Raw genomic sequence first — 14,045 nt, forward strand, 5'->3', positions numbered from 1 at the left:
CTATTAGTCTACTAAAAATAGACTTAGCTTAAAGTTCTAGCTTCACTATAAGGTGAGAACTAAGTACTTTCATTGTTCAATCAAGAGATTACAACTTTATCTTCCCCTAAAGCAGTGGTTCTCAACCTTTCTAATGCCATGACCCTGCAATACAGTTCTTTATGTTGCAGTGACTCCAAACCAAAAACATTATTTTGTGGCTACTTCAAAACTGTAATTTTGCTACAGTTATGATTCGGAATGTAAATACCTGATATGCATTATGTATTCTCATTGCTACAAATTGAGAGGTTGAGAACTGCTGCCCTAAAGTAAGGTTTAAGTAAGGTGGAGTAATTTAAAGTTTACATACCCTAACTTCGATCTGCTCATAAGGTCCTTGATTATCATTGCTTTCCAAGGCAAGTATCATTTCATTCCTCTCTTAAAGGCCTCTTTCTTTTTATACCCCTTTGCTGCACATAAGCATTATCTTCCTGTGTGAAGTATCATCTATTTTAGCGTCAGCTCATTGATAGGATGAAAAAAACCAGATAGAGCTAAGACTAATTATGATCCTGGAAACCTTCCACACCCTACTCCCACCCCCCCATCCCCCCCACCCCCTTGGCTCTTCCCTTGGACCTTAAGTCCTTCTGCCTAGGGTGTTTTTTAATATTTTCTAGAATCTATGTTTCATAGTATTTAGAAAAACTTTACTCCTTGAGGAAAGGCATTGTTTCATTTTTGGTTTTGTTTCCTTAGTCTCTGAATTACACATAGAAAGCCCTTAAAATATATGATTATTTATCAGTATTTTAATGTTATGTGCTACTTATTAAAATAACATAGATGCATGTATACTGTGTATATATATCATGCATATATTTATTGTAGCTTATATATGCATATATATACACATATGCATATACATATAATGTATAGCATTAAACTTTTTTCAGCCCCTGGAAAGACACTCTATTATTGGGTTCTGCATCCTTAGAGCTGGAATTACCTCAGAAGTCATCTTGCCTATCACTCTCATTATACAGATGAGAGGGAAAACTGAGGCCCAGAGATGTTCATTAATTTTATAAAAACTAACTTCTTAGATAAAGTTTATATGTGTCTGTGTGCATATATTTCTTAGTCTGTTTTCAATTGTTCTAAAAATTTCCATGTGCATAGATTTCTTAATGGCTTTCTACTCTGAATATAACATTTCAGATTTTAGTTTTCAAACTTATAAAGATTCAGCATATAGAAAGCATTGTTAATATAAAAATAACCATCCTACCTAAACTTATTTATCTATTTAGTGCTATACCCATTGAACCTCAAAAAAAATTTTTTTACTGATTTAGAAAAAACCATAACAAAGTTCATTTTGAAGAATAAAGGATCAAGGATATCTAGGGAAATAATGAAAAAAAATACAAAGGAAGATGGCCTTGCAGTCCTAGATCTCAAACTCTATTATAAAGCAGTGGTCATCAAAACAATTTGGTAAGGCTAAGAGACAGAAAGGAGGATCAGTGGAATAGACTTGGGGTAAGTGACCTCAGCAAGACAGTCTATGACAAACCCAAAGAACCCAGCTTCTGGGACAAAAACCCACTATTTGACAAAAACTGCTGGGAAAACTGGAAGATAGTGTGGGAGAGATTAGGTTTGGATCAACACCTCACACCCTACACCAAAATGAACTCAGAATGGGTGAATGACTTGAACATAAAGAAGGAAACTATAAGTAAATTAGGTGAACACAGAATAGTATACATGTCAGACCTTTGGGAATAGAAAGTCTTTAAAACCAAGCAAGACATAGAAAGAGTCACAAAATGTAAAATAAACAATTTTGATTGCATCAAATTAAAAAGTTTTTGTACAAACAAAACCAATGTAACCAAAATCAGAAGGGTAGCAACAAATTGGGAAACAATCTTCATAACAAAAACCTCAGTCAAAGGTCTAATTACTCAAATTTATAAAGAGCTAAATCAATTGTACAAAAAAATCAAGCCATTCTACAATTGATAAATAGGCAAGGGACATGAACAGGCAGTTTTCAGCCAAAGAAATCAAAACTGTTAATAAGCACATGAAAAAGTGTTCTAAATCTCTTATAATCAGAGAGATTCAAATCAAAACAACTCTGAGGTATCACCTCACACCTAGCAGATTGGCTAACATGACAGCAAAGGAAAGTATTGAATGCTGGAGGGGATGTGGCAAAGTAGGGACATGAATTCATTGTTGGTGGAGTTGTGAATTGATCCAACCATTCTGGAGGGCAATTTGGAACTATGCCCAAAGGGCAATAAAAGACTGTCTGCCCTTTGATCCAGCCATACCACTGCTGGGTTTGTACCCCAAAGAGATAATAAGGAAAAAGACATGTACAAGCATATTCATAGCTGCACTCTTTGTGGTGGCCAAAAATGGGAAAATGAGGGGATGCCCTTCAATGGCTGAGCAAATTGTGGTATATGTTGGTGATGGAATACTATTGTGCTAAAAGGAATAATAAAGTGGAGGAATTCCACGGAGACTGGAACAACCTCCAAGAAGTAATGCAGAGCGAGAGGAGCAGAACCGGGAAAACATTGTACACAGAGACTGATACACTGTGGTACAATCGAAGGTAATGGACTTCTCCATTAGTGTCAATGCAATGTCCTTGAACAATCTGCAGGGATCTAGGAGAAAAAACACTAGCCACAAGCAGAGGACAAACTATGGGAGTAAAAACACTGAGGAAAGGTAACTGCTTGACTACAGGGGTTGAGAGGACATGACTGAGGAGAGACTTTACATGAACACCCTAATGCAAATACCAACAACATGAAAATGGGTTCGAATCATGGTCACATGCGATACCCAGTGGAATCGTGCGTTGGCTATGGGAGAGGTAATGGGAGGCGGAGAGGAAAAGAAAATTATCTTTGTTCCCAATGAATAATGTTTATTATCAAATCAAATAATGTTTAAAATGTTAACAAAAAAAAGAAAGCATTGTTAATAACCATTTATCATTTACTTTCTTTCATAGGCAGGGTATCCCAAAGTTTTTAGCACAGTTTGAAGCTTTCATATCTAAAACAGGGGACAACCCCCATATGTGTATCTACAGAGTTGTGTACAAAAACCATTCTTTGGGTTTTCTGCCTTATGCCAATTGTCTTTTTTTACTACAAAATTTTATGTCATTAAATTTCTATTAATTAGGGTAAAAATCTATCTGAATTAAAATAATCTAATTTAAGAAAAGAGTTTTGTCACTTTGGAACATATATAATAACTCAAAGTACTGGCTTAAAAATGAGATTAAGAAGAACACTCCTTGAGGAATGGAATTGTTTCATTTTTTTTTCTTTACATCTGACATTTAGTAAACTATTACTAAATGCATGATTATATATTAATATTTTAATGTCGGTCACTACATTCACATGTAGTACATATAGATTCAGGTATATTGTACATATTTATATATTTGATATATTTGTATATAGATATACATATATATATGTATATATAATGCATGACTAAGCTTTTTTCAACTCCCTTAAGGGCAGGGTCTATCTTTGGGCACCACTGTGTTTGTTTTCAGGAATAAATAAGAATTCATTATAATAAGCACATTAATTAATCATCAGTATAGATATATCTGTTGCTAAGTACATCAAAACATTTTCTTCTAATAATTATATCAAACTCTATACAGAAATAATCCATGTTTTATCACAGAATCCCAAATATTTGAGTAGAGACTGTAGAAGGTATCATTTACCTTCCACAGAAGGTATCAACAGCTCATGTCAATGTCTGCCATTTTGACATCTGTGTATAACATGATGGAAAAAAACAAGATTGATTATTCATGTCACATGTGCTCTGTCTTCAGTGTACTTTCTGAAAACAATTTATGCTTTTATAACCATTCTGGGATTACACAATATACAGTGATTACTGACAAGAATGTGCTTATGTTCTATAAAAAACACATTTTATGCAAAACCCCTTGCACAAACATCACACCTATATGTTTTGCTTTTGGTGTACTTAAGAATTGCCATCCTAGATTGCATAGATGATTTCTTTGACAGAATAATCTGTTTCTGACAAGAGTAGCAAGATAAATCTTCTAGGATAAAACAAAATTGTTCTCCTTGACTTCCACTCTAAATAAATAGAGATTCTGAAATAACCTAGCCTCACTAAGTGACCAATTAAAATTCAATCTTCCATAAAATTGTTCAGGCATTTTAGAAACTATATTTTCAGCCTAAACCTCCATCTTGGTTCTAAAATTTACTACCCATCATATAAAATAATATTTTCTACCTCTTTGTTCTAAATTGACCTCTTTCAGACCCCAAGGAATTCTTTCTATTTAGAGCATATTGAAATTTGGAAACAAGCTCATCATCACTGTATTCATATCATTTGTAATTGTACCATCTGAATATTTTCCCCTTTTAGTCTTCATCTTTCCACAATAGAATTCTAAACACTAATTAGTAAATGCTACTAAGGTATCAGAAACTTGTCATTTATTTCATCTGTTCTCTTCTTGATCTACTTAATCTGTATCCTTAAACTGTGTTATGCAATACAGTAACACTGACTACATTGATATTCCTCAAACATGATACTCACTATCCAATTCTGGGCATTTTCTGTAACTTTCCCCCATATCTAAAACTCTCCCTCCTCATCTTCAAATTATGACTTCTTGGAGTCTCAGATAAAGTCAGTCAGGAAATATTTATTAAGCACCCACTACTACTTCTAGACACTGTACTGAGCACTAGTAATTCAAAAAGAGCCAAAAGATAGCCCCTTATCACTTGGAGTTTAAAATGAAATGGAGGAGATTTTTAGAATATTCAATAACTCACCCCTTTTCTGAATTCAAAGATGGTTCATTTCTCCCATCATTATTCATTTCTCTTCTTAAAAATCACAAATTAGTCTCATTCCCCACTACTTTTACCAATACTTATTTTACCTGAAGTTCAAAGTGAAGATATGTTACCCAAATACTCAGTTGGACTTTAAAAGATAATTGGAATCAGTAAGGTTTGGAAAAAAATTATAACCAAGGGACTTTCCTTTGGGAAAACCCTGTAAATTGTGCCAAGTTTACTCCAATTCATACATGGGGACAATAAGACAATTGTGTCTGCTCTTGTAACGTATAAGAATTTTCTGACATTTATTTTTTTGGGAAAAAAATTTTTTTATCCTTTAGGAAACATATTAAAATGAATACTAGCCTTTCTCATTCTGCTAATTGCCTAGCCTTTATCCTTAGTTCCTTACTACTCTCAGTCATAATATCTCTGATGAACTGTGTATAAAATTGGTTGAAATTTTTTGGCATAAATATTTTCTTATATACTTCTTATTAGTCTAGAATATTTCATTATCTAAAGTTTATTTGTTATCAGAAATGTTTTGAAATGTTAACTTTGGTAATAGGCACTAAAGAATTTCAATTGTTTGCATAAAGCAATAAAAATATGAATTTAAAAGTATTTTTCTAACTGTATTTTTATTCACATGTTCCAAAATAATTTTTTGTCTTTTGTTTTAATGATTTTCCTATCACCTCATTTTCTTGGCTTCCTTCAAGTCTTTAAACTAAAATCTCACCTTCTATAAGAAACCTTTTCTTATCCCCATAAATGCTAATATTTTCCCCCAAAGATTATTTTCCATTTAATCTGTACACATCTTGTTTGTACATAGTTGCTTGCCAGTTGCCACTCCTATTTGACTGTGACCTCCTTGAAAACAGGGGCTGATTTCAGCCTTTCTTTGAATCCCTAGTATTTAGCACAATGTATGGTAGCTAGATGATATAGTGGATAGAGTGCTGTTCCTAGAGTCAGGAAGACTCATCTTCTTGGGTTCAAATTTGACCTGATACTAGCTGTGTGACCCTGGTCAAGTCAATTACATTTGTTTCCCTTCTGTTATAAATAAAAATTGATCTGGAGGCTATATTACCAGATTTATAATAATTTACTAGTAAAGACAGAGAGAGAGAGAGAGAGAGAGAGAGAGAGAGAGAGAGAGAGAGAGAGAGAGAGAGAGCAAGAGAGAGAGAGAGAGAGAGAGAGAGAGAGAGAGAGAGAGAGAGAGAGAGAGAGAGAGAGAGAGAGAGAGAGAGAGCAAAACCTTTCTAGATCTGGTTCTCCATTTTACTGGATCTAGTATACTGTAGCTTGTCAAAAATCATCAGGTGAGATAAGTGAGGCACCTAGACAGCTCAGAGAGAAAAAAACTAAAGCCCTCAATCCCAAAGACTGGTACAAAAATTCAAAGAGCAAATTAGCTTCCCATACTAGTTTATAAACCCTTTTTGCTCCTCCTCCTTGGACACCAGGAGACTCCAGGATCAGGCCATCATATACCACACATTACTCTGAAACACCTTTGTCCCACTGTTTGGGGCACTTGGGATCAAAGCTGGAATGAAGGTTCTCTAAATATTTTACTTCATACATCTCAGTTTCCTTATCTGTAAAATGAACTGGAGAAGGGAATGGCAACTGCTCTGGTATCTGCCAAGAAAACTTCAATTGTTGTCATGAAGAGTTAGATACAACCGAAATAACTAAACAACTGCAATAACAAGATAGCACAGAGTAGGTGCTTGTTAATTTAACTTTAGTTTTTACCCATCTTGGCAGATAATAAAGCAGTAGTCAAAGTTTTAGAAGCGATACTCTACTTTTCATTTTTTGACACTAAAATTTTTTTAATGTATCATTTAGGATAGTTTTATTCATATATATTGTAACCACATTTAAGTGGTCTCACAAATTTTATTGTATGAAATGTTTTCTTGTGAATTTAGGATAATTATTGGGAAGAAATGAGAGAGAAATGCCATATCTTAGAAATAATTTTACAGATTTTTTTTTTTTTAGAGTTCCAGGACTAACGATTGCTACAGATATCATCTGTGGTTTTCCTGGGGAAACAGATCAAGATTTTCAAGACACTTTGAAACTGGTTGAGGATTATAAGTTTCCCAGCCTTTTTATCAACCAATTTTATCCACGACCAGGGACCCCTGCTGCAAAAATACAACAAGTTCCAGCACATGTGGTAAGCTACCTTAATTATTTACCATTCTATAATATTTTTTTTCTGCTAGTAGTTGCAAAGATGTAACTGAGGCTACCTACTTTTGTCAATTTTTAATAGCAAATTCATAAAATATGTTAGAGTGACTACTAATTGATAAAGAACTGTTCCATTCTGAGTAAAACAGCAAGAATACCCTGGTAATAAGGAGCCATTGGGATTTACTGAGTAGAGAGGTGATATAGGTGGCTGAATGAAGGATAAATTGGAATGGAGAGAGGCCTGTAGCTAACTGTCCAACCAGTAAACTATTGTAATAGTCTGAGTATGAAGCAATGAGTTCCTGCACCGGAGTGATAACAGAGGAGAGAAGGAGGCACATTTGAGAAATGTTGCAAAGATGAAATGTATCGAGCTTGGCAACAGCTTGGATATGGATATAAGAAAAAGTGATGAGTCAAGGATGACAACTAGTTTGCCAGGCTGGAGGACCTGAGTAGATGAGCATGTCTCTACAGTAAGAAGGAAGTGAAAAAAGAGAATGAGTTCTGTTTTAGACACGCTGGGTTTAAGAATTATGCAGGACATCCAATTTGAGATGATGAAAAGTGGTTGAAGATGTAAGATGGGCAGTGAGCAGAGAAGTTAGGGAAGGATTGTTAAATTTGAGAATCATTAAGCATGGAGGGGATCATTGAATCCATGAGAGCTGATGAGATCACCAAGTGAAACAATATAGATGAAAAGAAGAGGGCTCAAGGCAGCCCTGGGGGACACCCACTGCTGCCAGACACAACCTAGATGATGCTCTAACAAAGGAGATTGAGAGATAGCAGTCAGATAGGTAGTGGGAAAAGTGGTGTCTCAAAAAACCCATGGTTTAGGAATATTAGTCCCACAGATGGTGGGGAAAGGATTGGAAAGGGTGAATGGGGCCCAGGAATCCACGTAAGAGCCTAATCAGGTCATAGTACCAGTGAAAGATCCTACAGGTCTGAAGTGTTCCATTTTTATTATGAGTAGATAGAGGGTTGTGACTGGAAGAGATATGTGGTAAAATCTGCAAGGACTGATAGCCATTTGAACTGGAGAAGAGTGAAGAGTCAAGAATATCTGAAGGCTGGGCATGTAGATCTGGAAGTAACCTGCAGTACTGATGATTGAATCCATGGGAACTGAGAGAGGGGAAGAGAGATAGAGAGAAATCATCCAGATCAGAGTCTTTTGACTTCATCACACAGAAGGGCAGGACATGGATGAGAAACTATCAAAGAAAACTGAGAACAAGGAGCCAGGTAGCTAAGAAGAGATTGCCACCACCTCCTTCTCCCTGCCAAAATACAGTGGAAGGGAGGGTGCCAAAGAGGAGGACATGTTCAACAGTGTCAAAGTATATAAAAGATTCAAGAAAGATGAAGACTATAAAAAGACCATTGGATTTAGCAAATAATAGAACAGTAGTAACCTTGGGAAATGTGGTTTTAATCAAATGGTAGTATCAGAAGTCATAGTGCTAGAAAGTGAGGAATGTGTAGGATGTAATGGAGCTGAAGTAGACATTGAGAAATTGGACTTTAAGGTAGATTTTCCAATCTATGTAAAAATTTATCTGTAGGGAGCAGCTGGGTAGCTCAGTGGATTGAGAGCCAGGCCTAGAGACGGGAGGTCCTAGGTTCAAATTTGGCCTCAGACACTTCCCAGCTGTGTGACCCTGGGCAAGTCACTTGACCCCCATTGCCTAGCTTTTACCACTCTTCTGCCTTGGAGCCAATACACAGTATTGACTCCAAAACGGAAGGTAAGCGTTTAAAAAAAAAAATTATCTGTACATGTTGAAGGGTTAATTTTTTTTCTCCAATTTCTTTTTTACTGGTTTGACCATCACATACCTATTGTATACCAAGCATTGTACTAAGATCGGGGAATACAAAGAAAGGCAAAATACAGTTTTTACCCTCAAGAATCACACACTTTAAAGAGGGAGCCAACTTGCAAACAACTTATTACATATAAGATTGTAATTTGGAAGTAATATGAGAAGATATACACTAGTATCTGTGGGACTTGGAAAAGCCTCCCAGAAAAGATAGGATTTTAGCTGAGATTTGAAAGAAGCCAGAGAATCCATGGTACTGAGATGAGGAGGAATATTATGGGTATGGGAGTATAGCCAGGGAAAATGCATGGAAACAAAAAATGGAATCTCTTGTTAGAAAAATAAAAGAAGTCAGTGTTTCTAGATTACAAGGTGTAAAAAGTCTAGAAAACTTGGAAGGGAACAACCAGATTGTGAAGGGCTTTAAAAGTTAAACAGGAGACTTTTATGTTTGTTTCTGGTAGTAATAGGGAGCCCATGTAATTTTTTGAGTTAGACAGGTGACATGCTTTAGTAAAATTACTTTTTTAACTGAATAAAGGATAAACCAGAGATGGGAAAGACAAGGCAGAGAGAACAATCAGAAAGCTATTACAATAGTTTAGGTATAAGAGAATAAAGACCAGCACTGTGATCTTTAATGTTATAGAGGAGAGAATCGGGCATATGCAAGAGAAGTTGCAGAGATAGAATCAGCAGTAATACTAAAATGATTCAGAAATATTCTCTTAGGAACAGATGCTTGAGTGATTTTTTTTTCATTTTCTACCCAAAGTGAACCTACATTCAATAGTCTATTCCCAAAGAATTAATTTCAAAAAAAGTAATAGCAGGAAATATTTACTTTTTAATGTTAAAAACACAGAAATATTCATTTTTAGTTACATTAAAATTTTTATTTTGTTTTGCTTTATTTCCATTTCCCCCAAAATCTTCCAACAGTGATATGTTTAATACTTGACCAAGGCTAAAACTATAACATATTTAGCACTTTATCTTTTAATGTTCACAAATATATAGCAAATATGTAGCAAATATGATTTGATTTCACTTTTCCAGATCAAGGGCAGTTATATTTCCCCTCAGGATCTTAGAGTAAGGAGGAGTTTGGAGTATCTCTTCTCTAATGCCACTGACTCAAACTCCCATTCTACTTGTATTCTCCTTATTATTGTCTTTCCCTTTCCCTCATTAGCATCCCATTTAACAGCAATTAACTTTTACAAAGAGATATTTACTTCCAAGGTAGAATTGGTCATTTGGTTTTCACCTTTTTTAATTAAATAAATTCATTTATTTATTTTATCTTTTTTTTAAAGCAGTTTTAATTTTATTCAATAATTCCAAGGGTTTTATTAATCTTTGGATTTTCAAGACTTCTTTTTAGATTCTTAATTGTTATTTTGTTTCCTGTGTTTTTTAACTGCATGCTTAATTTATTCATATATTCTCTCTCTCTCTCTCTCTCTCTCTCTCTCTCTCTCTCTCTCTCTCTCTCTCTCTCAAAAATATTTAGAAATATAAATATTTCCCTAAGGACTACTTTAGCTTCTTTTCCAAAATGTTGCTGTTTTCTATTTTCTCTAATTGTGATTATTTTTAATGGACTTAACTATCATTCCTATTATTTGTATTCTGATCCACAAATTCTTTAAGAATAAGTTATTTAGTTTCCAGTTAATTTTTAATTCTTTCTTCAGTAGATCTTTTTATTTTTAATGCTTACCTTCTGTCTTAGAACCCATCCTAAGTATTGATTTCAAGGCATAAGATAGTTAAAGGCTAGGTAATTTAGGTTCATATTCTTTTTTTAATTTGATCTGTCCAGGGTCATACATCTAGAAAGTGTCTAAGACCAAATTTGAGCCCAGATCCTCCTGTATCCACATCTGGTTCCCTATCCACTTAGCCACATAGCTGTCCTTCAATAGATATTTATTGAATATAATTTCTATGCATTCTCAATCTTCACAGTTGATTAACATGCATTGTCTTTACTATTCCCATTAAGTAGTCTCCATATACTTATCTTACTTTTTCTAAAATTCTGTTCATATTATTAACTTCGTTCTTGTTTTTTTATCAAAACTTTCTCTAAGACTAATAGTTACATTGAAGTCCCCCAATATTATAGATCTGCTTTCTTTCTTTCTTTTTTTTTTACTGTAGCCCTTTTAGATTTTCCTTTAAGTGTTTAAATGAATACCCTGCCATTTGGTTCATATATTCTAGGCATTAATATTCACTGACATTGATTATAGTATAGTAAAGCCTTATAGTAAAATGTTTTCCTTTTTCTCTTTTATTCAAGTATTTTGTTACCTTTTCTGAGATTCTAATCGATACTTCTACTCTTTTGAGTTTAGCTTCCATACAATAGATTTTTCTCCAGATCTGTATTTTAACTCTATGTGAACTTTTATATTTCAAGTAGGTTTTTGGTAAACAATATTTTGGCAGTCTCTATTTTCTAACACATTATTATATTTTCCTTCTTTTCATGATTGAGTTCATTCCTTTACTATTCACCAAATATTTCCCTCCATTTCATTTTCTTTTGCTTTTTTCTTCACTTTGTTTCCTGGCCACTGTTCAAGAAGAAGGTTATGAGAGAGAAGTGCACTCATCACTAATGCCCTATGCTTTATACAATTTCTTGTTTCCTTCTTTCTTTTCCCTTACCAATCACTGTTCTTATTTTTTTCCTTTTCCTTTCAAATCCCATCTTCATAATTCCCTTTCTAAACTTATAGTTTATTTTGCTTGTGACTAATCTTCCTTCACTGACTATACCTTTTCTAAAATTCACCCCTTTCCTCTCCCTGTTTCCTATTTCCCTCATTGAACTAAATGGATTTGGTCACCCAACTATGTATGCATGTGTGCCTGCTTGATACTCTCCTTTGATCAGATCTCATGAACATGAGGTTCAAATGATGTCTTATCCTCCTACTCCTTCATTTACATGGCTTTCTACTTGAATATCCTCATTAGATGAGATCATAAGACTATACTTTTCTTCTCTATTGCATCCCTCTTTCTCTCCCTTATCCTCCTTTTTTAAGATCTTGCAAAGAGACCAAAACCATCCTGGGCCCTTATTTGATTCCATTTATGAATATGATAAAATTAGGGCCTGACGGGATGCTTGAATCATTTTCCTTTCCCCATTAGAATGTAAACACATCACCTTTATAAAGCCCCTTCAGAAGACTCACTTATATTGCAAGTTTGTCTTAACTCTTATGTTTGTATTTAAAAGTTCTTAGTCCTGGTTTTTCATCAGCAATCTTGAAGTCTTCTATTTTATTGGAATGTCCATTTTCCTCTTATAGAATTGTTGTGTTATTCTGGTATAATTTTTGTTATAAAATCATTTTTTTCTTTTAACCTTATTTCTTTTGCTTTTAGGAATATCATATTTTATCCTCTTTGGCATTTTATGTTATTTGTTACTAATCTTGTATGAACCTGACTGGTTTCATGGTATCAGGTAACTGTTTCTGACTGTTACCTATACTTATTTTCTTCTTTTATTGAATGTTTGAATTCTGGCTACAAAAGACCAGGAGTTTTTATTCCCAATTCACCACCCTACTACCCTCCAAGGAGTAGACCATTGTTTTCTTTCTTTTTTCACATTTCCCTCTTGGGTCAGAGTAAGGACTTTACCGATATACCCTTCTTCAGAGCCCAGAATCTCAATCTATACTCCAGTTTTGGGGTTAACAATACTGTTTATAATTTTAAGAGCAGTTTTCTTGAAATGTCCAGGCCCTGTGATGGCAAACCTATGACACATGTGTCAGTACTGACATGCATAGCCATTTTCAATGACTGGTGGCCCCATATGGGCTCAGTGCACCTTGGGGCCCGGGAGCCACATAACCATGGCTGTGACCATGCCCCGGCCTGGTCAGAGGCAGGGGGTTGGGTGCTGCTCCACACAGTGGCCAAGGGGACAAAGGGCACACCAGGCAACTGGGGCATGTGGGGCTCCCACCTGGGCAGGGAGCAAGAGCACCCTTGGGCAGGCAGGGTAGAGGGACTCAGCCTCTGCTCTGGCAATATCCATGGGCCAGCCAGCTGGGGAGGTATAAGGTGGGGCCGGGCCTATGGAAGACTGGGTGGGACTTCGGCCCACATGCAATAGAGGAGAGCCTAGAACCAATTACCAGACACTTTTAGCACCCTGAAAAATATAGCAATGGTTTTACTCACAATTTTCCCTTCTATGTACTTTTGTGAGACCTTATTCTCAGCATTAAATAATATCAAAACCAACAGAAGAAACAGATTGACAGATGAAGTTAGTAGCACTTGCTTGGGCTTGAAGTGTACAAAATTCCAACCTTCAATTGAAGATTTAGCCAGTGAAATTCAGCAACAAAAAAGTCACTAATAGGCAGGTTAGTTAAAGAATTCCCTCTCCCACTTACTTATCTTAGTTCATGGCACACCACACAAGTTAAATAATATCAAGACCAACAAAAGAAACCAACAGACAGACCAACAAAGAAGTCACTAAGCAGATGTGACAGGGGCTGGTACTAAAGAAAAAGTGCCAAGCTGAAGAGTGTGTGAAACTGATCACCTCAATGGGGGAGGGGCCCCAAGGGATTGGAATCTGGAGGAGAAGGCTCTAGCTCCTATAGGAGTTGGTCTCTCAGTCTTGAGAAGCTGAAGAGAGAAGGTAGAAAAAGACTTTCTCCTGAGGGTTACCCACTTTTCCTGCTGGTGACTGGAAATCTTTCCCCCCAACATTTCCTAATTGAAAAGACTATTGAAGAGGAAACCTGAGAAAGACATTTCAAATCTCTGTCCAACTTTACTTTAGTTTCTGTTGCCCTGAGTCTGAACTGTGGCCAAGGGGCCAAACTTATCAGGGTGAGTCAACCTGACTTTCTCTCAGGGTGCTCAGGCTTCCAAGGTCTGAGTTTCCCCCAAACTCAAGGAGGGAAGGGAAAGGATTTAGATAGAGACAGGGACCCCCTTTTCCCCACCTTCCTTTCCCATTCTTTCCCTGCCAGATTTTCCTTTGTATTATCCTGATTGAGTTAAGTTGACATTAAAATAGTTATCTTTT

At 35.6% G+C, this 14,045-nt stretch overlaps 1 protein-coding gene across 3 annotated transcripts in view; it reads left to right on the forward strand.

Annotated features, from left to right (window-relative positions):
* Nucleotides 1-14,045, forward strand: part of CDKAL1 (CDK5 regulatory subunit associated protein 1 like 1) — a 704,381-nt gene that overhangs the window by 510,034 nt on the left and 180,302 nt on the right. For all 3 annotated transcript variants that reach the window (XM_001375837.4, XM_007487880.3, XM_056823496.1), the window contains one exon: nucleotides 6,924-7,104. In XM_001375837.4, coding sequence (XP_001375874.2) covers nucleotides 6,924-7,104 — 181 coding nt within the window. The remainder of the gene's footprint in view (nucleotides 1-6,923; nucleotides 7,105-14,045) is intronic.

The sequence above is a fragment of the Monodelphis domestica genome, chromosome 3, assembly GCF_027887165.1.
Source record: "Monodelphis domestica isolate mMonDom1 chromosome 3, mMonDom1.pri, whole genome shotgun sequence".
Classification (NCBI taxonomy): domain Eukaryota; kingdom Metazoa; phylum Chordata; class Mammalia; order Didelphimorphia; family Didelphidae; genus Monodelphis; species Monodelphis domestica.